Below are 18,802 nucleotides of genomic sequence, written 5' to 3' on the forward strand. Positions count from 1 at the left end.
CTCCTATTACCTTAGTGACAGTTGTTTCCCTCTCATAGTCTTCCTAGAGCCTGGGTTTAGCACTGTCCCCACAGCCAGGAGATAAGCCTCTCGGGCCTGGTATCCTAGTCACTTTGCAGGGCGTAGACCTTGATATCACTGGTACATTCATGATAGAGGCCATAATTTAGAACCTACCCCGGCTCTTCAGAGAGACATTGGCTTTCTGAGCTATGGGATTTCCAGCAAGGTTTACTTTCCAGCCAGGGCATATATTGGGTTTTGGGGGAATCCTCAGATTCACTACCATTGGGCAATGAAATGCCAGGATGTTGGGGAGAGAAGGATGCTGAAATCCAAGTTCATCCAAGGCCTCAGGATGTGCTTTGAACAGGCCTTGCTTCCATCATTCAACACCCTTCCCTTCCCCCATCGGTGGCCCCTGGTGTTTGAGGAGAGCATTACCCTACCCCTCCTTTCTCTCCCTTTTGGGCTCAGACTTGGGAGTTCTGGGAGAGAGGTACAGTCTTGTATTAGGAATGCTGCCTGGGTAGGGCCACCAAGGAGGGTTATTCCTATAGCGCAAAGCTTTCTCTTCATGAACTCCAACGCTAGAGTTGTTTGGCTATCACAGCATGGCTTGAATTTCCTGTGAATTTCCATTTTTCTTTCCTAATCTTTTATAGCACAGCTAATCAGACTCACTATCCTGTGCCATTAACTAGTTAGAATGCTTTTAGCTGTGTTAAATAGCAGACGCTAACTTATTAACCAGCTGCAATGGAAGAAAACTTGGTCTCTCACATAAGTTTTCTGGAGCTCAGATGGGCTTATGGTAGCTGGTATGTCATTGAGGATCCCAATTCTTTCCATCAAGCTACTCTTGTCCACTGCAGTTTGTTGGCTTTGCTGGGCAGTTGGCTCCCCTCACTGTCGAAGAATGTCTGCTCAGTCCCAGGCTTTATATCAGTATCCAGAGGATACTAAACAGGGCTGAGTCTTATCTTTTGGGGAAGCCATTTCCTAGAAGCTGCCCAGCCAATTTGTCTCTGCGTCTCATTCCCATTCTTGAACCAGTTGTTGATAAAGGGAATAGAACTATTGAATCAGTTTACTCCAATAAGTTATCTTCATTCCTGGAGTTTGTCTCATTCAGGCCAGTGGACCTGACCTCCCTTCCATCTTAAGAGCCTGGCTTATAAGATACTTAACAGCTGTCTCCTAGAAGAAGGCCTGGCTGTACTTTCCCATTTTTTTCCCCCTACTTCTCATTGATTACTACTAACTTCCCAAGTACTGGCTGCTCAACTGCTTCCTTGGGGGCGGGGGCACTATTCTTTCCTACCTGACCCCCCTCCTTAACTTCGAGGTTCTCTGTGGCCCTCTGCCTTTTTACTTTGAGGAGGCCTTGCACATCCTTCCAGTCTTGATTGCTTCTAAACTCATTTCATGCCTGCTAGACTTCCCAAAGTCGCTCCATGTAAGATATCTTGTTAGCTGAGATATCATGTCATCAAGTCCTCCTGCCCTTACTCTATATCTGGCTTTTAGCTCCTGAAGACTGCATTAACTTCTTTTGCCTCTACTCTTCCATTCACCAAAAGTTTTAAGATCTGTGCCGTTTAGCTTCTGCTGTGCTATTCTTAGCAACACTCCTTTATTTCCTTCTGGCTCCATCTCACCAGTTATTGGCTCATGACTTTGCCCTCTGCTTGGTGCCTGCATTTGTTCATTTCTGTCACACCAGCTTCTAGTCTGAAAAGGAGGCCCTCACTGGCAGCTTCAAGCCAATCCTCCCCACTCTACACCTATTAACTATTGGTTCAACATGAAAGGTAAGGTGAAAGGACACACAGGAAAGATGGAATTAGATTCAGGTGTTGTGTTCTGCCACTGTTACTTGAGATTGTTTTCCAGCTTTTGTTTATAGAAACAAAGCATTTGTGAGAATTCTAAACAGGGCTTATTTCTGAAGTTGAAGAATCACTCAGCAAATCCTACTGCAGGGAGGGAGGGCTAATGAAGTTGAAGTACTAGGAAGAGACAGACCTCATGCTCAGTTCACAAAGCCAGGTTTGGTTGAAAAGCAACCTGCTTTCTTGTGTTCCTGGAAGACTAGGGCAGGGTGGGCAGCTCCAGGTTTATAGGCTGCACCCTTAACACTCAGGCTGTTTTTCACCCTTGTACTCAAAATCCACCCATCTTGTTCATTTCACCTGTGAATCAGAGAATGGCCTCATTATTTGACCCTCTAGTATGAAGTCAAAGTAGCTTTGATGGCCCTAAATAGACAAGTATCGAGATACTGGGTGAGTTAACTTGAAGAGCTCAAGAAGATTTGTCACCTCAGATTGGTGGGACTGAAAAACCTTCAGTGAGGAAAGGGGACTTGAGGCCATAGAGTATTATAGTAGAATCCTTTTCTCCAATGTTGTGCATGTAGTTAAGATGAATAATTAAAATAATTGTGAGCTGAGGAATGAGGTAAAGCACACAAGAAATCAGTTAACACAGGCACCAGAGTCTTGAGGGAAGTTTTATATGGAAAAAAATTATGGATTGAATCAGAACTCTAAGGCCCCATTTTTCCCTATAGGGGACTTTGACCTGGAGAACAGGAAGGCAACGAACTGTTGACTTTTACCCCAGTAAACAAATTGTTTCACTAGGTGGGTTTAATTTTAGAAATTGCACACCGTCATCTGGTATTATTAGCCACAATCAATACTACCTGTAAGGTCAGCCCAGCCTAAACTGGCCCATTGGGGTCTTTAAGGCTCAAGAAAGAGGGCCATAGCTCCTTCTCCCAAATGAGAGTTCAATTCCATGAGTTTTAAAGAAAAAACTTTTAAGATAATTTCCCTCAAAGAACCTAGTGAAGAGGAAGGGATTCAGGAAGAAATAAACACAACAATGCCATTCACTTCATTCACACACTTAGCATATGCAACTTTAATCAACCAAAAGAAAAAGTCCCAAATGTACAAGTGAAAAAAAATCCATACTGTTGACACAGGCTTAACTAATATCAGCTACTTTTATGTACAGCTGTATAAGTTCAAAAAAGCTATCCTATATGTATGTACAAAAGTTGTTTATACACAGGTCTGTACATAAGGGTCTATACATTTATTTCCTCAGAACCCTTAAGGTGCCACCTTTTGGTGAAGACACCAACACTTCATTCACATATCTTACAAAAAAAGACTGTTTCCTGTATTCAGGACTGACAACACTGCATCCTGTATTCAGACCATGTAGGCTCCACTCGATTGGTTAATAAGTTCCTTCCATCATAATGCAGACAACACCAGGTGCCTGGGTGCCCTTAAACAGCTTCACACAGAGTGCTACAAAGTAAAAGCCCATAAACCAACATGAGATGAGGAAGCAGAGTCCTGACCAGGGTGCCACCAAAAGGTCCAGGCTTAGACAAGCCTGCTGCCCTGCTCACTGTCGGTACTCCAGTTCATCTACACTGATGACTTTGGCAGGCATGGAGGGCAGGGGCTGCTGTAGCACATCTGAGCCAAACCATTTGGCAAGGCCCACGGGGGAGCTGCTCCTCTGGCTGGGGCGGTGCTCTAGCTGGGAGTGCACATGAGGCAGGCCTGACCGGCTGGGCACATTCTGAGGCGTCGTCTGAACGCTGACAGCAGCTGCCTGGGAACCAGACCCTGGAGGATGAAGAACTGTGGCGATAAGAAAGAAGGTTATCATTCAGAGCACAAGGAGGGGAGGTAGTTCTCCAGCAGGCCCTGCTTCACTCAAATCCTATCCATGAAACTCCAAACAGAATTCTTTACCATGTGATTGATTCTAGGCTTCTTTAGGATATTCCTTTGCAAAATGCCAGAAGACAGTACCTTGGAAAGCTGAGCTATTCAGAAGCAATCCATATTGAGAGCCCATCCTAGATGACATGCCTACTACTTCCCAAGACAAGCAGAAGCAATGACATAAGCTGGTGAGAGAGCATCTACTCTCTGCAGTCCCTATGCTGAATCTGTCGGAAGGATTCTCAGCCTCCTCTCCCCTAAGAGGCAAAGGGACAAAAGAAAAAAAAAGCCAGAGCACACCTGGCTCTCCCACTGGCTTCACAGGAATTGCAAATCCCACAGAGGTCGGTTTACTTCATCCTATTCTCTGATTACACCCTTATCCCAGTCTTGCTAGGGTGAATGGTCAGTGTCATTTTATCCCCTTCACTGGAAACTGGTTCAAAAACTTTAAGCCTGAGCCCATCCTCAGCTCACCTGGCCCATTTCTGAACCTACCTGAGCGCTGTAGCTGCTGTTGCATCATTGCCAGATGCAGAGGTGTCCCAGGACGAGGGTTTAGGAGAGGGTGACTAGTGGCAGGTAAAGGGTAAAAGGGTTGACCCAGGATTGGGCCAGATAGTCCCTGTAAATGAGTCAGGTCCATCCCAGGAGGAAGCACACCTATTGGGCAGAAAGAAGAAACTGGTGAGAAATAATCTACCTGGAAATTTTCAAGCCTGACTATACAGTTTTGCTAATCAGAAAGTTTATTAAGAATGAAGAATGCTCAATGCTAGGTTCCTGATCTTTTAATCGACTAAGGGATAGATCAGATTGGACCCACTGGTTAAAATGGAAAAAACCTAGTAACATCTTTTTAGGGATGAAAACCTTCATCAGTTCTAGCAACTGTCATCATGCCAGGTCAGAAACTTACCAGCTTGAAGCAAACTTGGAAGATGCTGTGGATGTACACCCTGGGCCAGCATCCTTTGGACCAACCCTGGGTGAAGCTGGTGAGCAGGCCGAACGATGGGGACATGGGGGACAAGGGGGACTTGGTGGACAGGGCGGAGAAAAGGTGTTCCTGGAACTGGAGATGCCAAGGTGGGTGTTTTTCTCCCAGTTGCTTTAGGTCGATAATCTTGTTCTTTGGTGTAACGATTGGTCTGGGATAGTGGGGTGGAACATGAAAACCGCTGTAGGGTTGATAGTTTGGGATTTGTAGTGGGAGAAGAGTCTCGATCAGCAGTGGGCACAGAGCTGGATGACAGGAGGGTCTCTGTAAGGATCCAGAAAGAGAATATTTTGGTATTGGCAAACTTTTCTCAAACACATTTTCCTCCCAATGATCCAGTAACTCATTTCTTAGAAAGCTCACAATCCTTATTTGATCCCCTCAACAGATTTAGAGGATTGCATTGTAGGGACCATCGTTTGGCCTTATGAACAGGCCTAGTCAAGGTCATGGGTAGTTAAGGACAGACCTGGGAGTAGACCCCAAGTTTTCCAGTCTTCCAACACCTTGCTGCAAGAGTTTATTTTTGCTACACTCTAAAAAACCAAAGACTCTGAAGTTGTAAATGAGATAACTTTTAAGAAGCCCACATCTTTGTTCTTATAATCTTCCCAATCCAGGAATAGCTATGGGCAAGCAAGCCTGGCATATCAGGTCTGGTGGTCTAACTCAGTTGGGCACCCTGGTCTGCCCATATGCCTGTGGTCTGCATCTGTGTGGGAGCTAGTCCTGTCCTAGTCAGCTGCTTGGGATTAACACGCTTTCTAGTCTAAGGGGAAAATCAAGTGAGTAAAATTATGCAAATCCATCACAACAGAAAGCTTAAAGAGTAATTATAGTCTGGTGAAGGAATCTGAACTGCCTTTTAGTAGGACCAACAGGATTTCCTTTTTTTTTTTTTTTCTCAGAAGCTTTCTCACAGGCAAAAAGCTCTCAGACCAATACTCTAGACCTATGTAAACCTCACTCATTAGAATGTTTCACTATGTCCTTAAAATCCCAACTGTGCAACCCCTAAAAACCTCTTACATTTTCTACATATTTATAAAAGGCTCTCACACACTTCCTATATGCTTCACCCATCGCACAGATTTTATTGGATGATTAGTCTCCACAGACTGGAGAGAACCTTTCAGAAATAAACCTGGTTGAACTTTTATTAATTTGCCAAATGTACTAATATTTCAAGCCAAAATAAGGATCCTAAACTAATGCCTGTTCTTCCTAATACCAGCACTCATGCCTGCCACTGTTAGATGGGTCAGAATTTCAAGTGGCTGAAGTAACTGTGAGCTGGTCCAACCCTTCTCACTGTTAGTCTTGCCCAGGGCTTTGCAGGCTGATGCTCTGTCACATACTTTATTGGGCAGTACATCCTCAACAGCTCTGCAGTACCTTCACTGGGCTTCTGAGTGTCCTCTTTACTGTCACCAAGAGCTGCTTTTCCAGATGCTGGCTCCTCCTTGCTTTTCTCTTTGCTCTCGTACATCTTACGAATCACTGAGGTAGGAGTGAAGGAAGGAGAAAGCTGCAGAGAAAAACAGTATTAACACATTCTTTAAATGCCTTTCCTAATCAACTGGCCAACTACTGAAGCTGAAGAGTCCCCTTCTGGCTACATGTGGCAGAGGCCAACTCCAACGTTCTGGTCTCTAGCTGCTGGAAGAAAAGCAACAGGATGGGCCAAATAGGCGGTGGCCCAAGTGCACCATCCCATGCTCACAATTTCATGAAAACCTAGATTTAGCTCTAGCATAAAGGTAGTTGAAGCACAGAAGCTTCAACCTACCTGTCTGCGGTGATGGGGATCTGCCTATGCAGCCTCTGCTTCAGGATTAGGCTGGAAAGGGGGAAAGAACATGGCCAGAAGTATACCCTGAAACAGCAGCCCTCCCAGCTAGGAAAGGACATTTCAGCGACAACCACAGAACCTAAATTTCTCTATACTCCTAATGTTTCCCATCTTAACCTGGCTACCAGAAAATCCACAATTATCTTCTTAAAGGTCTCCTCAGCCACCAGTACTCACTATTTGGGGTCATTTGTTCCCACCTCTTTATTGCCTACTTTTACATTGATGATTTTATTATGCATGCAACTTTTCTCATTAAACAACCCCAAATCCTCGATGATAGGAGACAGGGCATGAATTATGAACAGAAAAGCTCTTAGATCCTGCCTTCAGGGTGCTTGGTGCAAAGACCCACTTGAGGTCCTGAAGTACAGAGCAATAGTCTTTTCCCCTTATCAGCTTTGACTAGGTGATTAAGGTCTGTGGGGGGATGAAACCTAAAAAAGGTAAATAATGCTGGTACACGAGTCGGCTGTAAAACTTGAGTTGTCACCACAAATAAGCAAACCTCTCTATCCCGGCCTTAACTTGTATTGAGACCTGAATCTGAATTTGTGAACTCCCACCACGTTTCTCTCGACTTCCCATGCTCCAAGCCCAGTCACCTCACCTCCCATCCTTACCCCTGTCCTCCCCTGCTCCCCACTCCAATTCTTCATTCGTTTGAACATATCACACCACCCTGTATGCTCTGGCCCTTACTTGTCTATCTGCTGGAACACACTTTCCCCAAGGTAGGGGCTTCACTAGAACTTAGAATCCTAAGAGTTAGACTGTATCCTGAGAGGGGAGGACCTAATAAATAGGCAGGTATAAAAGTCTATTAAATCACTGACTCCTGTGGAAGGCACTCAAGGACATTTTGGGGTACACAGTGATCCAACATAGGCACAACCAAACAGGGAGAGGCCTAGGAGTCATTCACAAAGGCAAAGGTCACTGACCATGCTTGTGATGGAGGCGGCTGGGGCAGGGGAAGAGGAATTCCCTCCGTGCACAGGTGCTGGTGACTTGGTCACTCGCGGTTGCCTGTGAACAAATCAATTATCAGTGTGAGCCCCAAGCTGCTCAAACTCCAAGTTCTAAAACCACATAAAACTCAAGGCCAGCCTAGGAAGCATCCCATTTCCTTTCTTCAATTCAATTTCCCAAGCATTTAATAAGTGTTTAACATATGCAAAACCATGTGCTAAGTTCTGAGGAAAGACAAAAGCTTAATGATACATGGTCCCGGGCCTTGCAAGAACTCTCATCTAGTGGGGGAGATACTTAATAACCTAGGGCAAACAAGGCATGTCAATATTAGGGTACCAACAAAGTACAATGGGAAAATGAGGGGTAGAAGGAATGAGAGGGTACCCCTACAATGCAGGGACTTTGCAAAAGCTTCTCTTGGAAGGAGCTGCATTGAGTGTGCCAATGAGAAACTACGGACGGAGAACAATGATTCAGGTAGAAGGAACAGGTACAGGGACTCGAGAAGGCCTTGGGAATGTAGGGTTATCCAGGGCTAGTGTGTAGTTTACTTGCTGACTATTCCAGTGAGGTAGGCTAGGGAGGGCCTTTATTCTGTAGGGCAGGCTGTGCTCCAGAAGGTAGGGAGCAACACTGAGTAGGCACAGTGCCTGGCATAGAACTGAGGCTCTGTGAGACACTGGTTCAAGTCAAATAGAGCACCAAGACTTTGAGCTATTTTAGGACCCAGTTACATGCAGCATTTCCCGCTACTCCTGGTCTACACACAGGGTTGGTCCCAGGCTTCCCAAATAAAGTTTAAAAGAGCAGACTTCCCTTCTCTCCCCAGACATCCTACTTATTCTCTCTTAACTTGGAAGAAAACAGGAAACAGTTGATCATGACATAAACAGGCTGAGAGAAGAATGAACTATGTGAGCTCACTGGCTAATCAAAGCTTCACTGCATTTCAGCCATGTCAGACCTTGTACTGCAAAGGCCAAAGCTCCAAGTACAATCAATGATTCTGGAAGTTCTCTGACTCAAGCAGATGGGAATACTAAGCTCATGGCTTCTTTCCAGTCTGTACCAGGTAAGCCCCAGTGCTGCCACCCTGAGACTCTGAGTATGACGACAAGGGGAGAGAGAGACAGTAGTACTCTGGGTGACTAAGAGGTAACCTCCAATCTGGTGGTTCTGTACGACCTATCATTTATTCCTTCTGATAAACATATTTGAGCACCTACTATGTGCTAGACACTGTTCTAGGTGCTGGGGATACAGCAGTAAACAAAACAAAAATCTCTGGCTTCATTACATTCTTGTGTTTGCAGGGTAGAGGGGTTACTATGGGCAGGGAGACAGAAAAAAAAAAAATGTTAGAAGGTGATAGGTTCAATAAAAAAGTAAAGCAAGGCAAGGAGAAACCATGTCTGTTGGGGGACACAACTGTGTACAGGGTATTCAGGGAAGGCCTGCCATTTGATCTAAACATTGAAGGCTCCACCGACAGTGACTTGGATCTACCTGCTAGCTTCAAGTTAAGTCACATTTAAAAAACCTAAGTTCCTGTATCTGTAAAATGCAGTTCTTTACCCCATCTACCTCACGGAGTTGTTGCCAAGAGCAAATTAAATTGTGGATATCAAAAGTGCTTTGAAGGTCAACAAATCGTTATGTTGTAGAGAGAAGTCCAGTGAAGGGGCTTGGCAGACCAGTCCTGAGCTCTCTGTTTAGGCTGAGGGCTATAGATCACATACATTTATGCAAGGGAATGGGGTACTTACTGGTCCCAATGTTTTCTGAAAGTTTCAACATACAAAACCAGCTAAAGGAAGACACTGAGACAGCAATTTTAATAATCACATCAAAACAAATACGGCTTAAGTACCAAATACTATATGGGGCAGGAGTATAGTGTTCAAGGATGCACATTTTGGTGATAAAACTAAAAATACGAAGGTGGTGATTACTTTTAAAGACTGGACAATGGTCACTTCTGGAGAAAAGGGGTATTATTGAGATAAGGCACAAGGAGGGCTTCTGGGTAGCTAACAAGAGTTTACCTTACAATAAGCCATATATTTGCTTCATGCAGTTTTCTGCTTGTTTTATTTTACAATAAAAAAGAACAATATTGCTACCCTTTCCTCCCCAACTTATGGTTCATTTCATTTCACTACTTGTTGAAAACTAGTGGAGAGAATGAGAGGAGAGTGAAGTCAGTAATCATCTGTTAACAGCTCTGATCAACAAACCTGAATCAAGGCACAGTTTGATACTCAACAAGGAATCTGAGGGGGAGGAAGCTAGGTATAGTTTTACTTTTCATCATTTCATAAGCATAACTGCAAATAAGTAGCTATGCTAGCTACATATGTAAAAAGGAATCCATTAAATGAAAAATATAAATAAAATTATATAGGATGAAAAGCCTATGCCCCTGCACTAGAATTCAATCATACAATTTCCTCTACTGAACATTCGGGAGATGGAACTGTCACCATATATTGTATAATATATCAGTGTGTAAAACAGAAGTTATACTATGGATAACTAATTTGCAAATCTCCACAAGGGTAGGATTAATAATTTACCTGTTTCTGAATCCATCTCTGGTTCTGTCCACCTGCGGTTTGCCAAAACCAGGCTGGTAGAAGTTTGCTGCCTGCACTGCAAGGTCATGTGGCAGGGCCAGCCCCTCCAAAGCTGCCTGTTGCAATTCTAGCTGGCTCATCTGCTGAACAGAAGTGGCAGAGGGGGGGTCAGCAGAAGAATGACAGTCAGTGCACTTTCTACAAAGGTCTCTCTTTGCTCTTTTGGAAAAGGTATGTTTAAGCAGCAGCTGAGAGAAATTAAGATACTGCAAACCTGACTAAACTGTGCTGCCATCCACTGAACAGAATTTTAGCTATTTAAGTATGACATAATTTCACCAATTTTCTAGCCTTCACTGGGCTTGAGTTATAATTCAAAACCACTTCCAAGCATTGCAGCAATTTAATTCTCTATCCCACAAGCAACAATAAGGGTAAAAAGCAAGCAACAGATTAAGTTTGAGAAAGAGCTCAGCCAGACCTGGGCTGTGACAGGGCTCATGGGCTTGCGCATGCCTTGGAATGGATCTCCGAGAAGCTGCTGTGGTCCTGGTGTGAAACCTGTTGGGAAGGTTAAAGATTCAGTGCATGTCAAGACAGCACCTGTCCCTCCAAGAGGCATTATCACCAATGCATGCTGCTCCTCGCTGAACACCATCTCTTTCAGGAAGTACTGATTTCCTGGGCTGATGATGTCTCTCTTCTTCTGTGCCCCACAGTGGGCTATGTGGACCTCAATCAGAGCTAATTAATGACTCAAACTGCTGGTATCTATCTTCCTAGCTAAGCTGTTAGCTTTGTTTCTTTCAGAGGCGAGACCTCTATCTGGGAGAGAACAGCTTTTCTAGCCAGTGATTTGGCCCATTGCAACCACACCAGCTGATACCAAAGCAGAGGCCAGTGCTCTGAGGTTCATACTCTTTCCATTATATCTCCCTAATTGTGGAAAGATTACAAAAACTTCCTCTCAAGGTATGACTGGCAGGGGCCAGAGCAGCCAGCAGCTTAAAGTGGTCGCAGGTGCAGGAACACTGAGATTCTGTACAACACTTTGCTAAGACAGCTTTGTGGAAGTGCTTCTTCCATTCATGTTCTGAATTAGCCACAAGACCTCCCATTTGGTCGTGTACAACTTCACCAGGTTGGTGGAGAGCCACTACTCTGACTTATCTATTAAGGAAAAACCTAAGGAGCCAAATTAACTTTTCTAGATTGAATTCCCAAAATAAGGAAGATGACTAAAAAGCTGGATCCAATTTAGATCAACCTCAAGAGAAAAAGTACAAAACTGCAACATGAACCTATTTATCTAGAAGGGCAGCTGGATAATAAACTATCTTCCACATGTGTCCTTACCACCCCCTGAAAAAAGCATAACAAATTAACACATTTCTTTTTAAACTCTTCAAGGATACCCATGAAAAAGACTTTGCCAGTTTTAAGGGAGAGGTATAACCTAGGGGAAGGGAAGGGGAAATGATGACAGATAGGCATCTACGCACAAAAGCATTTACCAATTGGTGATGGTATTCTGGGACGAAGGTAGTCTGCTGAGGCTGCTCTCGTCTGAAACACCTGTGACAAGGGAGGAGAGGGTGCTCTTTGGCCCAGTAAAGATGTCGTAGGCTCCAAGCTCCCCATAAGGCCACTCAGAAGATTGGAAGAAGCAGGTCTCTGAACAGGTGGACCCAGAAGTTCCTAAAGGCAGAAAAGTCAAATCCTTGTGAACAAACCTAGTTCTTCCTCCTAGTCAGAGGTTGTGGATTAAATTCTGGAAGCCAATGATGAATCTCCCTCCTGCTGCACTGAAGGACTTGGCACATGTACATGCAACAAATTTCTCTGAACGTTCAGCTACCAACATTTCCTTTAAGTTAGTGCTACAAATATAAGTTAGATACTTTAAATTTCCATAGAAATTGCAAACCTGCAAACTGGAAACCAAGCGCTTACTTCATCATCTTTTTTAGCCACCTCCCCACCCGACGTTGAGGTTAACAAGCAACACAGAACTACGTCAGGCAGCAACATCGTATCCTTCATTGCCGGGCAACATGGATCATTCTCTAAGGCCCAAAAGTGGACCACTACACAAAACCAGTTCGGAGGACTACTGTTCAGGACTCCAAGGCCTCGGTATAAGATTGTGAAGTACCTGCAAGATGTTCTTAGGGACAGGCTGGCCTGGAATCTCAGCAGGGGACATCAAATGGCTTTCAAGGGTTCGCTAAAAAAATCAAAGGAAAACTGGTTTTAACCTTCTTACATACTTAACTTATAGATTAATTGGGGACCACAAGAAAACATAAAAACTCCCCAGGGAGTTGGCACTTAACAGCAGAATGATGTCCATATCACAGAAAAGTCAGATCAACTTGTCCCATTCTCTCATCACACAGGTCCCAAAGATCTTGGAACAGAAAGAATTTTCACATGTACGTGCAAAGTCCACTCAGAGACCCTCAGACAAGCTCTTTTCTGTGGTAACCCTAAGTCCATTTTACTATTTCTAACACTGTGACCAAAAGAAGGGGAAAAGAAAATGGTGAAACAGGGGAACACTTATTTACTGAGAAGCCACAAGTAGGAAATTTTGATCATCTATAGATTTTAATTTTCGAGGCAACCTTTGCTACCCATTGTCTTTAACAAGATTTATAGACCACAGATGGTATGAAAAACCTAGTAAACAACATGTGAGTTTGGCCAAAATTGTTGTACTTCAGAGTTTCATATTTCAGGAAATTTAAACTTTATTATTTTTTAACAAGCTACTCCAAATGGGTCTCATATACAGGGCAAAATTCGTATCCTCCACTTTTAGCTCTTTTAATGCAGCAGCAGTTATGTTTTGCATTGAACTTGTATTACCTCTGGTGCTTCAGGACATCCTTGTGTCCATTTAGCTCTGCCTGAAGTGCTTTCTCTGTCAGTTTCCCTTCCACAAGCTGAACTGCCAAGGTCCACAGCAATGTCCTCGGGAGTGACAAATAGCCCAAAGATATCCAAGTGTTTCATTGCTGGTTTTGGAATTGGAACTGACTGTAAATGATTTAAATAAGATCTCCTCAAGAGTCATTTAATTCCATTTAACAAAAACAAATAGGCGGGCTTCCTTGGTGGCACAGTGGTTAAGAATCTGCCTGCCAATGCAGGGGACACGGGTTCGAGCCCTGCTCTGGGAAGATTCCACATGCCGAGGAGCAGCTAAGCCCGTGCGCCACAACTACGGAGCCTGCGCTCTACAGCCCGCGTGCCACAACTACTGAGCCCACGTGTCACAACTACTGAAGCCCATGCGCCTAGAGCCTGTGCTCCGCAACAAGAGAAGCCACTGCAATGAGAAGCCCGTGCACCGCAACGGAGAGTAGCCCCCACTCGCTGCAACTAGAGAAAGCCCACGCCCAGCAACGAAGACCCAACACAGCCAAAAATAAATAAATAAAATAAATTTATTTTAAAAAACCCAAAAAACAAAAAAAACAAATAGGCAACTTTATACTACATGGCTTACTATATTTGGAGGATAGCGTCTACAATTTAATTTGAAATAGAGTTTAGATTGAACCAACATGTCCTATTTTGGGGATAAACAATATGATTGAACCAAAACAGAGGCAGATCAGAAATAGTATACATAACACACACAGTCACAGTAACTAAAAGCTTGGAAGAATTCCATGACTTAAAACAACAACATGCAAATCAAGTAATATTTTGGGATAATGCCCGGTGCACTTATTACATTATTTCCTTGTTGCTTTCTTTTCTAGGTTGCGTTTGTGTTACTCTTTGCCTAGCACCTTAAATTATATCATCCATTCCTTTACGCGTGTTCGTTTGAGGCTCATTCCCTCAGCTGAAGCCAGATATATTTCAGAGCACTGAAACCCCAACATCATACCAGTTATCCTCACAAATCCGGGTCAACTGTGTTAATATCAAACCCTAGAATCATATCTGAAACAAGATGTTCAAAAGCATCAGGTAAACTGTTGAATTCCCCTGCTCCCATTTCTTTACTTACACTAAAAGTGGCTATTTACAAGATTTGACCCCTACCACTGTAGTCAGCATGTAATCACCATGACATAAAGGTACTGGGTTGGCCAAAAAGTTTGGGTTTTTCCGTTAAATCACAGAAAACCCCGAATGGACTTTTTGGCCAACCCAGTAACAAGAAAGCAGAACAGGATAGTTTGCAGTCCTGTAATCTGGTCCTCATTTGAAAGCATTTATATCTAGTAATTCTTTGCATGGAAATTATCTAAAGCAGTTTACAAGGAACACTCCCCTATAACTGGCATGGTGTGGTCAGATACACAGAAATAAGTCTACCTATCTGAGATGCCTCCTTTCAGAGGCAGAGAGTCAGGTAGGTAGGCCAGGAACAATGGCGTCTGTTAGGATCTAGCACTAACAGCTGGTCAGAAAAGAAACATCAAAAATCAGCTGCCCTCTACTGGTACAAGGCACAATGAAACAGCTACTTCTCCCATGGTTAACCTGTAGTTCTCAGACAAGAAGGTGTCAGGAAAAACAAGAGGCAAAACTCAGTTTGGTAAATTTGCTATAACTTAGCAACTAGAGTAAGTCTATGTTTTTATTTATTGTTCAGATTTACCATTTCCCTTTCAATTTGTATCATCAAGGGTTAGCAACAGTAACACACAGACCATGGCTGAGAGGAGACCTCTAAATGTGTTATGACAAAGACCAGTATGTGCTACACACCTGCATTTACTGACATGCATTTACTGACCTCTAAATGTGTTATGACAAAGACCAGTATGTGCTACACACCTGCATTTACTGACATGTAGACCAGTATGTGCTACACACCTGCATTTACTGACTGAATCAACTTCATGTCTAAAGGTGTTTTATTGGAGTCACAGCTTTTTTTATTAGTAAATTAACAGAATGCAACTGTCTTGAAAAATTCATCTTAGATACTTTACAAATGATATGTATACCTGTCAACTGCCTAATCAAGAAAGCAAGTAATCTCAGGTATCTGGGAGTAATTAGAAGTTGTGAAAAGATTTTACTCTAAAAATATGGTAAGTTACTTTAACTTAAGTAGCTGAATAAACAGAAAACCTTCTCTGGAGCTCACCCCAAAAGGTATGTTTACACCTTATTTTTTTCAGCAGTGAGTTAAGATAAGCAAGTTATGTCTGAATCTTTCAATCACTGTACTGTCATGCACAGTAACTACAGATTAACCACAAGCCTGCTTTTTCAAGTAACAAACAGTATAGCGATAATCAAAGAACACACAAAAGTAGCAAGGACCAACTGACTACTAAAGAATTTCCAACTTACTCGGAATACCTTTTTTAAAAGCCATTTATTGGGTGGGAAGTGGAATAGAAAGAGGGAAAAGGAGAAAAGGTTGGGGTTTGTGCCAAATACTTACGCTGACTTTGGGCTGAGAAGGCAAAGTCCCACTTGCCTTCATGGTGCTCACTAGCTTGTTGAACGCAGTCATATCTCCATCTTTTCTGAGCTGTCGATTGCTGGTCACAGTACTCAGGGTCTCCTCTAAATGCTCTGCCATAAAGGGAGTTGAATTCTTCACCTGCTGGTCCACCTTCAAGCCCTTGAGCCCTGCTTCTACCTCTTCCACTGAAAGCACAACCCCTGAATGTGCTGAAAGGTTGAGAAAGTCCAGGTTAAGAGAAGCAAAGGAATATGTGGTAGGAATTCTCTTTGTATACCATGATGGTTAAGGTGAAAATAATTTATTTCACAGTTGAAGTGAGGTTGTCAGAAAAGGCTGACACCAAAACTAGACAAACTGAAGGCACTGAGATCCTGCAGGAAGACTTCTTATAATGAGTCTTTTGGAGACTTATTACCAGGGACAGGAATCCCAGATGGCCCAACATAAGCAAGAGTGCTACCTGCACTATGGTTATTATATCACGAAGGTTGTATGTTGAGGGCTTAATAACCTAAGCAAGAACATAGCAGACTGGGGCAGAGGTGTGAGGAGCTGCCAAGTTATGCTCGGGAGGACTGCAACATTCACGGGAGTGTTATACTCAGGCTCCAGGTAAGGAGGACGTAGAAGAAAAGTTCTTACCATGGAGCTCGTGATCCAGTGACTACCAGATTCTCAAAGAGGTGGTACTGTTTGATAAAAAGTTTTTTTGAAGAACATTAAACAAAACCCACCATCTATCTGACTTTTGATGAGATAGCAGTCTGTTAGAACCAATTCTGCCATTAAGACAGAGCATCCAAATGTTTCAAATATCTAAAGCAGACTCTGATAAAAACTTACAGCTCTCTTTAAGCTTTTCTTTATTTGCAGAAAGGCTGGAAAGGAGAGGTTTTAAATCCACTTTGGCTTTCTGTAGCATTTCTAGAATATCCACTTTATTTTCAACATGGTCTTCTAATGGTATAGGAGCAAAATAATTTCCCGAGTTCTGTCCAGGAGAGAGGATGGCTTGTTCCAGACCTAGTATTGCAAGTAAATATATTCATAATTAATTGGTCCCAATAAAGCACAGAAATATATCTTCAACAGTATTAAAAGGACACAAATTGAAGGGTTTTTTCAGTATCCAGAAACCCTTTAATGGACCCCTGACTAATGAAGACAAAATGAACCATATCAGGGAAAGCTCAAGTCTACATCCAAGACCAGAACCTGAAGCAATTTTACCTGCAAGTCTCTCCAGCTCTTCATGCGGTGTTGACCCAAGACTGCTGGATCGGCTTCCTGATCGGCTCGGGTTAGAGAACCACCTACTGAATCGACTGGCAGAGACTGACCCTTCTCCCAAAACATCTTCTATCATCTAAAGGGAAAGATAAAAGAAGCTAAGACAATAGTTTCTAGGTGAAAAGGACAAGAAGGTTCAAATTTTAAGAAAGGGTCACTTACTTTGAAACTTCCTTTGATGCTGCTGACCTGAAGGCAAACACCCTCAGAACTTAGGATTCTGAACATCTTTAACTTTTCTTCCCCTCCTGGATCATTTCTGAGTAACCCAAACTTGGGCATAACCAACCATGTATTCTCTAAGCGTATAAAGCAAAACCTCTGTGCCACAGAAAGTGTTCTGGTTTTCTATCTTTGCCTCATTAGAAAATCCATGAATGTTCTAAGAGGGTATAGTTTCAAAATAAAAATCAGCACCAGTGTAAAGCATTCCATTGCCAAGCTGATGAGTGACCTTCAACTAAGCATCAGGTATGGAGAGCTGATGAAAGAAAACCCTTGCTTCAGACTTCAGCATCCTCAAGGTTGTAATGAACATCATGAAATCCAATGCTGACAATTTCAGAACCCAAAAGCTAAAAAGTAGAGCTCATAAAGATCATATTTCCAAGTCATATTTCCTAGTCAAAGTCCAAGTCAGAATGTGAAAGATGAACTTTTAATTGATCTCTAATATCTGTTTGAACTTAATAGAAAGTTTTCAGGTGTTTGTTTTCTTTTAAATCTGACCTCCATAGTTTTTGGTTTAATAATAAGAGCAATTAAATGATGCACTATGATCAGAAGTAATTTCTTCAATGCTGTTTCATAACAGTAATTTCTATTACCAATCCTTCTTAAAAACTAAATTTAAGCATTGAAAATGAAATTTTCAGTTGTACCCTATTATAAATCTAATTAAATATCCAAATTGATCTTTATGCAGTTCTCTTATCAATATTTAGAAAAGACAAGATAAAGCAAATATCAATCCAAAAATAAGGCACATCCTTGACAATAAGGCATAAACAGAAAACAGGTTTTTCTGAAGGCTGGTACATAGATGACAGAGTTAGGGACTTTGTTTTATCTGAAGTCTAAAACCCCCAGTTTCTAGTCAAAGTTCAGCAGTGGAAGGTTAGATTTATTCTTTTATTCTTATCTGGAAGAATTTTCTCATAACACATACCCAATCTAAGCCACAAATAATTCTCTTGAACACAAGAATGAGACATTGATTACTTGTGGTACTTCTATTTTCTTAGGTATTATTCAACAGTTTCAATCACATTCCGCTTGTAGACTCTCATACCTTAAATAATGCTGACTTTTTTTTTCTTTTTTTTAGGGAAAAGACCGATTTTTTTACTGGATTTGGCTTTGACAAGTACTGGCAAACCCTGCAGACACGAATACAAAATGATTGTAAACAAACAGGCCGTGCCAGCAAATGCTGACTTTCAAGTCCACTAATTTGCAATCATTAAATTATAGGAGAAGCATTATAAAGTGATGTTTCACTGTGAAAAATTGGGAATTGTACCCAAAACACAACCACCTTGGTGATAAACAGGAATTTTTAAAAGTAAAAGCTAGAGCTGTTTAAAATATTTTAATTTTGAAAAGAGTTTGAAATTTTAAAAATAGTAAAAATAGCTTTGCACTTTGTTTTTATTTCCTCTGATCATATTGTATAGGAAAAAAGCCAGAAGATACACAGGAGGAACATGAAAAAGTAAAGGAAGTGAATATAAGGTATCTGGACATTTTCTAAAGATTTGACAGTAAGTGTTAAGAATTAAGAAAGTCATTTCCATATTTTGATCAGTGACCAACTTTGTTTGTTAGAGAAGCTAAGTTTTATTATAGCTAAAACATAAGTAGAGACAAAGTCGCTTTTACACACCACTTACTAGAAATGCC

General features: G+C 42.2%; 1 protein-coding gene across 7 annotated transcripts in view; it reads right to left on the reverse strand.

Moving 5' to 3' along the window:
• Positions 1 to 2,903: 2,903 nt before the first annotated feature.
• Positions 2,904 to 18,802, reverse strand: part of EIF4ENIF1 (eukaryotic translation initiation factor 4E nuclear import factor 1) — a 42,595-nt gene continuing 26,696 nt past the window's right edge. For 5 of the 7 annotated variants that reach the window (XM_082416980.1, XM_082416979.1, XM_082416983.1 and 2 more), the window contains 12 exons: positions 16,841 to 16,976; positions 16,454 to 16,633; positions 15,584 to 15,816; positions 12,317 to 12,388; positions 11,676 to 11,859; positions 10,643 to 10,722; positions 10,162 to 10,304; positions 7,555 to 7,639; positions 6,154 to 6,286; positions 4,678 to 5,022; positions 4,257 to 4,421; positions 2,904 to 3,671 (listed from right to left, as the gene is read on the reverse strand). In XM_082416980.1, the coding sequence (XP_082273106.1) occupies positions 3,430 to 3,671; positions 4,257 to 4,421; positions 4,678 to 5,022; positions 6,154 to 6,286; positions 7,555 to 7,639; positions 10,162 to 10,304; positions 10,643 to 10,722; positions 11,676 to 11,859; positions 12,317 to 12,388; positions 15,584 to 15,816; positions 16,454 to 16,633; positions 16,841 to 16,976 (1,998 nt within the window). In that variant the 3' untranslated portion in view covers positions 2,904 to 3,429. The remainder of the gene's footprint in view (positions 3,672 to 4,256; positions 4,422 to 4,677; positions 5,023 to 6,153; positions 6,287 to 7,554; positions 7,640 to 10,161; positions 10,305 to 10,642; positions 10,723 to 11,675; positions 11,860 to 12,316; positions 12,389 to 15,583; positions 15,817 to 16,453; positions 16,634 to 16,840; positions 16,977 to 18,802) is intronic. The other 2 variants (XM_082416982.1, XM_082416978.1) reach the window with 1 other exon arrangement.

The sequence above is a fragment of the Balaenoptera physalus genome (assembly GCF_965194825.1).
Source record: "Balaenoptera physalus genome assembly, chromosome: 12".
Lineage (NCBI taxonomy): Eukaryota > Metazoa > Chordata > Mammalia > Artiodactyla > Balaenopteridae > Balaenoptera > Balaenoptera physalus.